Genomic DNA, 13,158 nt, shown 5'->3' with positions numbered 1-13,158 from the left:
TTCGTTTAAGTTGTTAATTTGGAAAGAGTGGAGCTTGTCTCTAAGGAAGGCATCAAATGAATTTTTATCTGCTTTTTTGAGTAGTTATTTTTTTTTTTTTTTTTTAGTCACAATATTCAGTATCACTAAGACAACCTTGTGTTCACTAATTCCTGTATCTGATTTGACGCTTGTTATTAGCTCAGGATTATTTGTTGCCATGAGGTCAAGTGTGTTTTCACAACCATTTACTATTAGCGTGGGCTCATGAACTAACTGCTCGAAATAATTTTCAGAGAATGCATTTAGCAGAATTTCAGATGATGTTTTACGCATACCTCTGGAATTAACCCTTGAGCGGGCACGCCTGTGTACAAAGTGCACCAACCAAAAATAAAATTATTTTGTGTGGTTCCATTTTTGTTTCTCAACTGCAAACCTATACTTACTCCTTCAGTATTGTTGCAGGTAAATATTTTCAACATTTGTTGCTCAAGAAAAATTTGAAAACAGAACCCTCAAAAAAGGACACCACGAACTTTAATGTTTGTAGTTGCTGTTTTGATAGCAGGAGTATGAAGAAGACCCTTCACAACAGATGATACGCAGCTCACATCCTGGAATGGAGGGGAGTGGAGAGTGGGGGGGAGGGGGGAGTGGGTAGGCCTAAAAATCATTTGCATGATTTTTATCAATATGATTGAGCTGGGCAGTGATAGAAGGAAAAAATATGAGTCGAGCACCCTACTCTCTCATTCTTTCTTTACATTTCTAAGCTCTCGTAATATACAAATAACTGAACTTATCGATGACTAAAGGTGTCTGTAAAAGGTTTTCATTTACACAACAGACAATTTGACAAGTGGTCAGTATTCTGGATGAGAGCACTGTGTGTTATCATAACATTACTCAGTCATCTGCTTAATGAAGAACAATGTCTAAGTCAAAAAATAATGTAATTCATCACACAAACAGGAAGACTGCAGATGCTTACTGTAATTATTGTTAAAAATAAGGAAGTGCGTTTCTTAAAGAAAAAGATCTTACTTTCTTCAGCAGTCAAACAACTGTAATACGGTTCAAGTGCAGCAAATAGTCTTGTCTCGTCAACAAATGGCAAAAGAGCTACTCCTTGCCATGCAAATTTTTTGCCATTCAAATCAATTTTAAAATCTTCAGGGTAGAAGTCAATTATATTGGAGTCCTGGAAAAAAATTAAAAATCTATCAACTCAGTTCACACACACTTTATAAAACAATTATTCTATTTCATTTTCATTTCTCAAGACAAAATGTTAGTCATATACTGGCATGAAATAGAACAAACAAGTTACTGTAACATCTGCATTACACTAACAATCAACTCTATAAATTAGGAATGTTACAATATATTCCTATTCAAGTTTCTAGATAAATGGCAGACCGTACTGTCCACATACAAATTGCAATTTACAAGAATACATACAGAGGTGAACCTCATAATATGATGTGAATAATCTAATGGACAATTAAATTAACTTGAAATATGAACTGAAACCGTATTCTACTTCGAAGATCTGAATTGTTAAATTACATTGTTCTCTTAATCTCAAACAGCAAGTCACGGTGTCGACTAGGGGAATGGAGCACTTACAATTGAATAATTTGTCATGCAATATTCCTACATTTGAATTCCGTGCACAGTACATACATGATGCTTTTCAACAGTGATGATACTTTTATATAATTGTACATTTTTTTAAGAATGTCCACTGCCGTTTGTGTGTTCAGTTTGTATGATAACAGTACATAATGTCAAGTGTCAGGGAACTAATAAGCGAAAAATAATGAGATGATATTCTTCTGATCTATGAGATACTGTCAATCCAGGTGAAGTAATAGGGAAAAAAACTGAAGCAACTGTTGCATAAGTGCAAAACAGTTATCCTTCTTGTGATGCCAAAAGATGAGGCCACTAACTTACAAAATTACATTGTTTTGTGTGATTTAAAGATATGAGTTTTTAAAATAATGAGACAGAAGTCTCCCGTAGTGAATCGTAACACTATGAAGTGAAAAATTTGTGAGAGAACAGGGAACCTGTCATCTGATGCTGGTAAAAGAAACTAAAACACCACAATGCTAAAGAGGTTACTTACAATTTTACATTATTTGTTAACACTGTTTCACTTTTTACTGAGAGAGAGAGAGAGAGAGAGAGAGAGAGAGAGAGAGAGAGAGTGTGTGTGTGTGTGTGTGTGTGTGTGTGTGTGTGTGTGTGCGCGCGCACGCGCTTGTGTACTGGCACTCAATAAGGTCATCAGTGCGTACTAAAATTGTTACACACAGTGGGAATCAAGCCAATAAAATGACTCATGCACTTGGTCCCTCCTAACTCGCATGGACCCAAACAATCACTCTTTCACACACATCTTAATACAACGAAGAAACGGTGAAAGGTGCTACACCGGGGATTAAAACATAAGAAAAACAACAGAGGAACTAAAACAACAGCACAGGAAAATGTAACTGGCGGACCACTTACAAAAAGCATGGGTGAGCCAGTCACCCTGTTAACACCCGATGACCATCTCCCTAAAATATAAGGAAACATGTCAGACATTTCACAAAATTTTATAATTTACCACATTCACTTGAAAGTCACTTAAAATTAAGGGCAGATCTTTTGGAACATCTGTCACCATCCTCTGGCCTAAAAATAAAACACAGTCTTAATAACATGTGGTGCACAGTGATCTGTATGCCCCAAACATCACACATTGAAGGGTCCTGTCACCATAGCAAGTAGCCATGCATCATAGGGTTGTGGCCTATGTGAATACAAGTACGGAAGACTTCATTTCTTCTATGTGGTTAAAAGGAGGTATGCCGTGGCCACGTTGTAAGTTTACTAGATGGAGCTTATTGTCTGTCACTTCCAGTCACTCATTATCTCACTGACCCATGACTCTGTATTTCAACAGCAAGGTGATAGCCTGCCGGAGGATGGCACACCGAAGTGACTGAGGATCATGACACACCTCCTAGGCTCCTACAGCTGCCCTTTCATTCTCTGAAATACCCATGTTCCCTGGCATCCAGCAGAAAGACACCTCCTTCCCCAGACTTTGCTGTTGGAGGACAGGGAACAGACAAGGAAATTAGCACTCAAAACACGTCTCATCTGCTCCAGTGTCAGCAATATCACATATAATTCCGTGTTGTAGACAGTAAAGTCTCCAGGCTGTCAGATCTTGAGGACACGATCAGGGAGAATAAGGGAACGGCAGCAGATGCACAAGATAGGAATGTGGCACTGATGAGCATATTCTGGATGCATGCATGCAGGGTAGTGGTGGATAGCGTATGATGACTTGTGGATTGGGAGGTGGAGGTAGAACAAAGGAAGAAGGATACTATGGACAAGATGATGTGCGTACAGAATGAGTAAAGTTAGGGTCATGGAGCAAAAACATAGATTGGTGTGGGGCAGTGGCCCACAGAGACTGAGGCCAGGAGGATTACACGATCAAAGGATGTGTTGCAAGGACAACACTCATCTATGTAAGTCAAAGCTGCTGGTGTTGGGAAGAATTCAATTGGCCTGAGTTGTGAAGTGACTAATAAAACTGAGTACGTTGTGCTCAACAGTGTGTTCTACCACTGAATGGTCAACTCTGGTCTTGGCTACAGTTTGGCGGTGCCATTCATTTGGGTGGAGAGCTGTTTGGTGATCATGTCAATATAAAATGTTGTTTAGAAATTACAGTAGAGCTTGTGTATGACATGACTACTTTCAAATGTGGCTCTGCATCTGTTCAGATAATGTAAGCATGTGGCAGGACTGGAGTAGGATGTGCTTAGCAGTTGTACTGGACATATATTGCACTTGGGTCTTCCACAGTGTTTATGACTCATACGGCTTAGTGTTACAACTGGTGCAGCATAGAAATGGGAAAGACTACAGTTCACCTGTTCCAGTCTGGGATGGAGGCCTTAGTAAGCCCTTCAGCATACTGGGGTAGGTATTGCTCATTACTGCATTATTCACCCTTCAAGGGTGGCCACACTGTATGGTGTACAATTTGGAGTGTCGAATTTTACATCACAGTGTTAGTAAATAGTTTCAAATTTTTGTTATAGTAAATATGTATTTCTTCTTTTTAGGGTTGTGCTTCATGGAACATGTACAATTGAAGTCAGCTATCAAAATTAAGGCAGTGTAGAAGGTTAGTGTGCTTAGTATGTAAAGAGTTTTGGATGGAACTATAAGAACAGGGGTGGTCAACATATCAACACACAGGAAGGTGTGTCCCACTATCACTTCCAATTGTAATTTGAAAATCTGAGATAATTTTTGTTGCTTTTATAACATATGAACATTTGTTACAAAATAATACTTCAAAAGAGAACTAAACATATACTTACAGGATCACTCATAAGTTTAGCCCATGGTGCAGGGACATGGGAACTGCTAGCAGCAGGAAACACACCCATCAACTGTTCAAGTGGTCGAAACTGAAAACAGAAACAACCAGAATCAGACACAGTAGAATGGATATAATGCTCACTTTAGTACTTCATGCAAATAAAAGTTCTCCTTAGGTAATTGTTCTGTACAGTACAGTCAGTTAGAATCCTTGCAATGTTTACAACACATAAAATAAAATTATTCACATGCATCATCGTTGAGAGATAGGTTAATACTCACTGGTTTTGTTCCCTTTTCAAATTCTGTTGATAACACACCTATATTGATAAAATCTGATGCAAAAGGAGCATAATGATATGGAAAGTACCACTTCCATGAAGCACAACCCTAAAAAGAAGAAATACATATTTACTATAACAAAAATTTGAAACTATTTACTAACACTGTGATGTAAAATTCGACACTCCAAATTACAATAAGGTACATAGAAATTCCATAAGTATTACTGATATAGTTGTATAGCAGCTTTTTACCAGAGTATGCATTGAGTGTTCACCAAACAATCTAATCAAAACTGCGGACTCCACTCTGGGGCCAGGTGAAGATTGTGCCGGCCACACAATCTCAAACCAAAAATGATGAGTTTGTTCTAACGAGCCAAATGGTTAATTTAATCTAATTTGAAAGATTTTATGGAGCCACCAGAGTCTAAGATATCTAGTCACTGAATGAGTCACTATATAATTCACAAAAACCAAAAGGAAAGAAAATGATATCGAGTGTCTGAGCTCAGTAGGAATACAGTAGGATTTATCAATGTTGATTAAGCTCATTTACTCGGAAAACTGGAGCCACTGCTTTCACTTCTGGGACATTTGAGACTATCAATCAAAATGCATCACACTAATGTCATCATAGGAAGTTACGAATTGCTGCCACAAATGGGAAGAGTTAATAGTGGGTGTGAGCAACTGGACAGCATATTCAAGCAGATGACACAGTAGATGACCACTCTTATAAAGATGGCTGCAAAAGCAGCCAAGCTGCCAGCTGGTCAACAGCAGGCACCTCATTCTCTGTCACTCTGCACACTCACAGCAAATTGGTCAGCCCACCAACTACCAACTGTGCTGCTGCATGAGCACTTGAAGATGAGAAAATTCCTGAAAGGGTTCCGACAGAAGGCAACAAACAAGAGAGGCCACAACCACATCAAACACTCACCACGGGAGGCATATTTTGGAGCTCCACATTACCCAGAGGCAGAGGTGACCTGTAAGAAGATAGTCACAGTACAGTGCAACAGACACTTTCCCAGGCTGCTTTGAGGGCAACGGTTCCTCTGACTCACAGTCAGTCTGACAGAAACTGCCAGGCAGATAATGACCCAATGATACAACTGTTGTCAAATCATAATATTCACAGTAACAATGCACTGTATGTCGACACATACAGGTCTCTTCAGTCGATGACATTTTTATCCACAATGTAAACAGGTCTCCTACAACAGCATATTTCCAGGAACATTGGGCTCTCTCAATGAAAAGCCGACAATAGGAAAAAATGTGTTGATCTCACAATTCACACATCTTACTCCACTATGTGTGTTTGATATCAACTGTAGGGGATTACAGATCTGTTGAACAAGGTATGCATTGTACAGAGCAATATAACTCGGCAGCTGTGGAAGAATAATGGACTGGTTTCTGCGAGTAAGTACATCTTTCTGGCTGAACGTCTGAAATATTTGTGCACTTCCTCCTAAATGGTGATGGCATCAGTTAGAACGATTATGCACAGGCTTACTGCTCTAGGGGCCAGTATGTGCACAGGCACAAGGAAGTCCCCATGTCCACTGACCTAATTATACACAATGAATATGGTCACAGTAAAAAGTTCAGGTCACTTATTCACTTGTTTCTGCACAGAGTATGATAGGTTTGAACCCTCGTAGTTTCTGCGAGACGAGGTTGGCGTAGAAGAGAAATTTTTGGTGGGCCGCATCAAACCAATTAACGGAAAAAAAGCTTCAAAAAAGAATTAAATACTTCCAACATGAGGCAACTGTGATTTAGCGTGCGTGCGTGCCGCATTGTGGGCTTTACTAGAAGGAGCTTATTGTCTGTCACTTCCAGCTACCGTTGCTCCCATCGATGCAAGAATATGTATCTCAACAACAAGGTGATAATATGCAAGGGGACGGCACAGTGAAATAACTGAGGATCGATACCCTCTCTTTCACTTCTACATCTGCCCTCCTGTTCCCCGCAAAACCCACGTGCCCTGGTACCCAGCAGAATGACACCTCCTTCCCCAGACATTGTGGTTGGAGGACAGTGTCCTGGATATTCTGGACTACTTTATCTGCTGGATACCAGTGTTGTAGAGAGAGAAAAGCACTCAGAGAATCGGAAGAGACAAGAAATTTAGCACTTGAATATCTCGTCTCCTCCAGTGCCTGCAAGATTGCATATAATTCTGTGTCACAGACAGAGTAGTCACCAGGCAGTTGGATATTGAGGACACAATTAGGGAAGAAAACAGAGCAAGCAATGGAGTCATCCCCTGTTGCAACCCATCCATAATGATGGCTATAGAGTTGTGGTGCTCAGTTAAAATGACCTTAAATAATGTATTAAAAACATATGCTGGAGTGCAATTTCTCATGTACTGCTCTATATCTAAAATTAATCTGGGCCTCTAACAAAGATGGCAGGCGGTTAGCACCCTGGATTTGGGGTTGTACCTGCTCCACACCAAGACTCCAGCACACACTGTACATGGACACAAAATGGCACTGCTGCTCATGGACGATTCAGGAAAGACGTTCCAGTGATGGACGAGCAACAGAGTGGTACGCAGGTGAAGTCAGCGCTGTGAGGAGCTTACATGCCTGATGCACCATAAAGAGCTTCCACTGGATGGTTAGTGGGGGTTCCCCAGCCTCAGCAAAGAGACTGGGTGTGGGAGCTGCTTCTGTAAGCACTAGTGACCAGCCTTATCGTCTCATGATGGATGACGTCAATAATCTTCAGGGAGGGAGACTTCACTGGCCTGTACACTGCATATCCATAGTCTAGCTGTGAATGTACAAAAGCCCTAAAAAACTGGAGCACACATGTCCTGCTGCTTACCAAGATCTGTGACTAAGGCACCTTACGATATTCAGTGCCTTCTGGATTCTGGCTTTCAAGTTTCTTAAGTGTGGAAACCACAACAGTTTGGAGTAAAAAATGAGGCCCTGAAACGTCACTGAGTCTTTAAAATGTAGAATGGTATCCCTCATATTCAAGTCAGGTAAATTAAAAATACAATGTGAATTATTAAAATTAACACACACACACTTATCTGCCAAAAACTGAAAACACATCTTTGCAGACCACACCTCTAACCTTTGCACTATAAGCTGCAACTGACAATTCACTGTTGCAACATTGGAGGAGGAATAGAAAACTGCAAAATCGTCCACAAATAAGGAACATTGTGTGGGGAGTCGTACCATAGACGTGACACTTTTTATGGTTTCAGTAAAGAGGGTAACACTTAAAACACAGCTCTGAGGAACATGATCCTACTGCTCAAAATAAGCTGACCGAATGTCACTGAGTCGTGACCTAAAATATCACCACCAAGACAGGAAAGACCAGATGAAGATGGGGAGGTGATCACGAATATCCCAGTCATGGAGTTGCACGAGAATACTATGTCTCCAAGTAGTGTCTTGTGCCTTACGGATGTCAATGAATATACCAAGACAATGATGTTTACGTAGGAAAGTCTGCTGAACAGTCGCCTCTAGTAGAGCCAGGTTGTCAAAGTGGATCGAAATCTCCGGTATCCACATTGAGAGCAGCTAAGGGGTTGCCTGTCTCTAACAACCAGATGAGACAATGGTTAACCATTTGCTCCAGAGGCCTTCCTACAAAGCTCATTAAGGTGACACTCCAGTAACTACTGGGACAAGTGCGGTCCTTTCCTGGTTTGAGGAGAAGTATCAAAATTGCCTCTCTCCGCAAGTTGCGGAAGTGACCTGTCTGCCATATTAAATTAAAACATTTGAGATGGATTTCTTTTGATGTTATAAGTAAATGCTGAAGTATGCAGTACCAGATCTGGTAGTGACCAGATGCAGTATCACAAGTCTCAGACAGCACTGATTCCAGCTCCCACATGGAGAGAGGGAAGTTGTAAGGCTCAAAATTCTGGGATCTGAATTCCAACTTGCCCCTCTCTGCAGTCACATAGTAGTGGCAAAATGCCAGATCCTGGCTGGCATTGGCAGTAGTCACTGCAAAACGCTCTGCCATCATGTGAGCGACATCTCCAGACATTTTTTGGAGACACCCCTGGTTCAGTACTGCTGCTATTGGTAAACAACTGTGTTTACCAAAAGTCCTCCAGATAACTTCCCATACTTTTTTAGAACAAGTGGAATAGTTTATAGAGTCCAGGAATGCTTGCCGCGACCTTTTTCTTAATTGCATGTCACGCCTCGGCTCTTCCAACTTGAAAAGCAGGCATTTAAACTGTTAAAGATCTGCACGTTTGTCCCAGATTGCTGAACAGCACTCGTAGGTCCACAACAGTACAGGTTGCCTCCTAAGATGACCTGAAGACACAGGAATGGATAAATCAGCAGCATGATGGATTGCTCATGTGATGTGGTCCACCCATTCCAGGATGCTGTCGTGGTGCTATTTAAAAAACAGTTGTAGTTGCATTGTGTTCTTTATTAACTTAAGAACTGTGTGTTTTACCCAAGCAGGGCATCATCAGGTTATGTTTAAAAAAATCATAAATTTTCTGCCAAAAACATGATACTGCATGTACCGTACTAAAAGGCAACCTCATGGAGGCGACAACAGGAATGGCAATGCAAAACACGACCTCACGCACAAATTGTAAACACAGCCGTATACTACAACAGCGCCAGAGGCTGTACACTGCAATGGCGCCAGAGGCCGTCGGTATTCAATAGTGGATACATATGTATAGTGCATACATATTTATGTACTATGTGAATACCAACAGCCTCTGGCGTTGTTGTAGTATACGGCTGGGTTCACAGTTTGCACACGAGGTAATACATACACTATGTGAATACGGATGGCCTTCTGGCACCGTTTTAGTATACGGCTGGTTTACATTTTGCACACGAGTTCTTGTTCTGTGCTGTTATTCTTATCATTGCCCCCATGGGGTTGCCTTTTAGTACATTTTATGCAGTATCATGCCTTCTAGACAGATGCTTTTTGGCAGAAAATTTCTGATCCTTTAACGGAACCTAATGATGTCTATCCAGTTGAAGCACATCATTATTAAGTTAATAAATAACATTCTGTAACCTAAGACTGTTTTTTAAATAGCAGCAATAGAAGGTTGCAGTACCACCACGCCAAGATGGAAAGGAATAATTTTTATGCAGTCGTGGTGTTCAAACATAGCCAGCTGTCTGAGTCTCATCTAGTTATCCTTGCTGAACATCCATTTCAGTGGCTTCTGTTCAGTAAGCGGATCCACAGTGGGAAGGAAGTGATCACTGGAGTGAAAAGTCATCAGTTGTTTTCCACCGTGATGTTTTGCAAGGGCTGCAGAGGACAAAGAGAGGCTCTGAATGACCCAGTAACAGCTGAGAAATGATTGGGGCTGCCGATGCTGAGGTTACACAGTTCCTGAGATCATGTGGTTCTACAAGACTCGACCCCTGGGGCAAGTACAGCTCAAGCCCCTTAATGCATTATGGGCATTGAAGTCACCTAGTAGGAGAAATGGGTAAGCGAGTTGTGCAATAAGGCCTACAAGAGCCTCCGAGTGTATCGCATCCTGCAGAGGTAAATACCGGGAGCAGATAGTGATGATCTGAACCATATGAACAGCAATGGCTACTGCTTGTAGGTCAGTAGCCATAGAGAGAGCAGAGGACAAATGTGTGTCACTGAGAAACACAGCAACCCCTCCCATGGCTCTGTCTCTGGTTAATTCATCTTCTCGGTGAAGGGTGCTGCCCCATAGCACAGGGGCATCAGTGGCTTTAAAAGGTGTTTCTTGTCAACACAGACACAGGGGGCATGGGTATGCCAGGAGTTTCAATTCAACCACATGTGTCCTGAACCCATTAAAGTTCCCCTGTAGTAAGGCAGCCTTTTATCCCAGCAGCAATTTCACTCCACCTTTCCACCGGGAAGAGGAACCCATAGTGGGTGGAGGCTAAATCTTGGGGCGAGATGAATGCTCTAGGCCAACATCAAGTTCCATCGGTTCCGAAAATGAATCATGAGGAATGTTGGAGAGAGCAATATCGAAACTGTGAGACTACTTACCTCCAGTCCGCATCAGCGGTTAAGTCTTTACCTTTGTCTTTGATTTTTTGCCCTGGGCAGGCTTCGGAGCCACAACTGCAGCAGTGGTAGTGGTAGCTCTGGGTAATGTACCAGACTGATACTTTGGAGGAGCAGATAGCCCCACAAAGTTGGCTACCACAGCCCTGTATGATGTTCTGGGGTGAAATGTAGGCTTCAAAGTAACTGTAGCAGCAGAAGTGTAATGACAAAGGCAGGTACTAGTGCTGACACTAGTAAGCTTTGTTTGTGCAGCAGGCTGTTTGAACCGAAGCAAAGGCAGTAATGAATGTGTGCGGCCTACATTGTCTTATAAATCTTCTTGACCTCACCATAGGGAATCCGTTTTTAACATTTTGATCTCTTGTATCTTCCATTTTTCAAGGAAGACACAACTGCCCCTACTATGGACAGGGTGAGATCCAGAACAATTCACACTCTTTGGAGGAGATAAACATCCAACTCCTTCATAGGCAGCCTTACAACAATTGCCAGAAGTGGCTTATCTCTTACACCCAAGAGTGATGTGCCCAAAGAGCTCATGTTTAAAACAGTGCATTGGGTTGGGGTCTTAGTGCTGTATGGTTAAGTGAAGAAAACCCGCATTAATATGCACAGGGAGTTTCATGCTATTAAAAGTGAAGATGAACAAGTTTGATTTGATCAGATCCCCTTCCACCCTTTTCATGATATTCTGCTTGACTACAATGCCTTTCTGGTCCCACTCAACCTTCAGATCTTCTTTAGGGATGTCTACCAGGTTCCTGCCAATTGCAACATATTTACTGTAATTTCAGGTGGTATGGAGCTTAGTCTCAATAGCATATCCCCCAAGGATTTTTGCCCTTCTGCAGGTTAGTCACTTGTTGGGAACTTGAGGTTTTGACTACAAGCATCTCTTTCCACAATCACTTAATAGATTTTAACATACCTGCATTTCCCTCTAACCCATTTTTCAAAGCTTCCTTCTTTCCTTTTAACTAATAAAAACACACGCTGACTGGCAGCATGCATTCTGTTACTACAGACACTAAGATTCTGAAACATACCCAAGTCTTGTGGACTAGCTACATGAATCCTTGTATTTGATTGGAAGTTGGTACCTACCAGTGGCTGACCCATTCTGCTGGCAAGTGGAAGGGAATATTTTGAAGAATGCATCTCGGTCCCACGAGTAGCTAGGGAAATAAAAGTCTACCTAAACAGAGCCCTCTGTGCCTAGGTACACCTTATACAACTGAGGTGCAGCAGGTTCCCCACAGGTTGCCCGCTAACGACTGTCCCACCTCAATAGCCATGCATTTCATCAATGAGCATCACACCATGAAACTGAGGGTTTTTTTTTTTTTTTTTTTTTTTTTTTAAAAAAAAAATACAGGCTGTAACCATCTTTACAATCCAGGTGGTCACACCACAATCATCATTTCCTGTGACACACAATGACTACTGTTGTGCCATACGTTTGTCACTGATGTATGGCCAGAACTTACGTGACAGGAGGACTGGCGACATGTACCAGCTCCCACAGCAGCAACCCTGAAAATGAATGCTGAGCCTCTAAGGGCAGCATCACCTGGGTACAAGTGGGGAATTGGGTAAATGATGCTATCAATCATGACAATTGATTTGTGGACTTTTTACATAAAATATTATTTTAAAAAATTTCGACAGCTCTTTACACAAACACTTTAACAAGTCATTTAACATGTTCTTATTAGTGTTTGACCTCCTCTATAGTAGTCAATGAGGCCACTAGCTTGAAAATATAAATTATTGGAGGCATACATTTCCCAGTTGAAAAGACCATTATTGCAGTTTGTAATACATTCATTTGGTACAGAGGACTACTACATCTGCTATTTCATAGCAAAAGTATGCGGTCAAAACAATGTGTGTTTAAAGTTAGCCATTAGCTCAACTAATTGTTGAGTTTTCAATAAATTCTTAATAACACTGGTATAACAATGCACTTTCATCAATAGTAATTACCAAGCAGTATTGAGCTATTTAGTGTAAAAATCAAGCATCAAGAACACTGATCAACAAGATTTGTGTCACTATAAAATTTTAATATCTATTCAAAAAATACTGTAAGCAAGAGATAAATTAATAGCCATTAGTAGAGTCATCACAAACCTGATAATAATACCGCAGCACCCAACAGAGGCCACGGACATATTCATGTGCCACACGGACACGGAATTCAATGTTATCAGGTCCCACATCAAATTTAGATTCATAATAGCGGTCCTTGAAACCGTCTTCCCACAAGCGAACTTCATCATTAACCTCTTCTTCCTCTGAGTCTGAGTTATCTTCCATTTCATTTGATTTCCTTTTAACACCACGGTTTGCACCCTAAAACAGCACGAGTTTAGCACTGTCTTCTTCTGATAACACACATTTAAATGACACAAGTACTTTGTTGTTT

At 41.2% G+C, this 13,158-nt stretch overlaps 1 protein-coding gene across 1 annotated transcript in view; it reads right to left on the bottom strand.

The window, feature by feature from the left end:
• Positions 1–13,158, bottom strand: part of LOC126479789 (5'-3' exoribonuclease 2 homolog) — a 427,511-nt gene that overhangs the window by 288,485 nt on the left and 125,868 nt on the right. The window contains exons 10-13 of the mRNA XM_050103814.1: positions 12,864–13,085; positions 4,669–4,776; positions 4,386–4,475; positions 1,027–1,183 (exon numbers count right to left, since the gene is read on the bottom strand). Of these exons, the coding sequence (XP_049959771.1) occupies positions 1,027–1,183; positions 4,386–4,475; positions 4,669–4,776; positions 12,864–13,085 (577 nt within the window). The remainder of the gene's footprint in view (positions 1–1,026; positions 1,184–4,385; positions 4,476–4,668; positions 4,777–12,863; positions 13,086–13,158) is intronic.

Source organism: Schistocerca serialis, chromosome 1, assembly GCF_023864345.2.
Source record: "Schistocerca serialis cubense isolate TAMUIC-IGC-003099 chromosome 1, iqSchSeri2.2, whole genome shotgun sequence".
Lineage (NCBI taxonomy): Eukaryota > Metazoa > Arthropoda > Insecta > Orthoptera > Acrididae > Schistocerca > Schistocerca serialis.
Note: the sequence above shows the minus strand (reverse complement) of the source record. Positions and strands in the feature narration are given on the sequence as shown.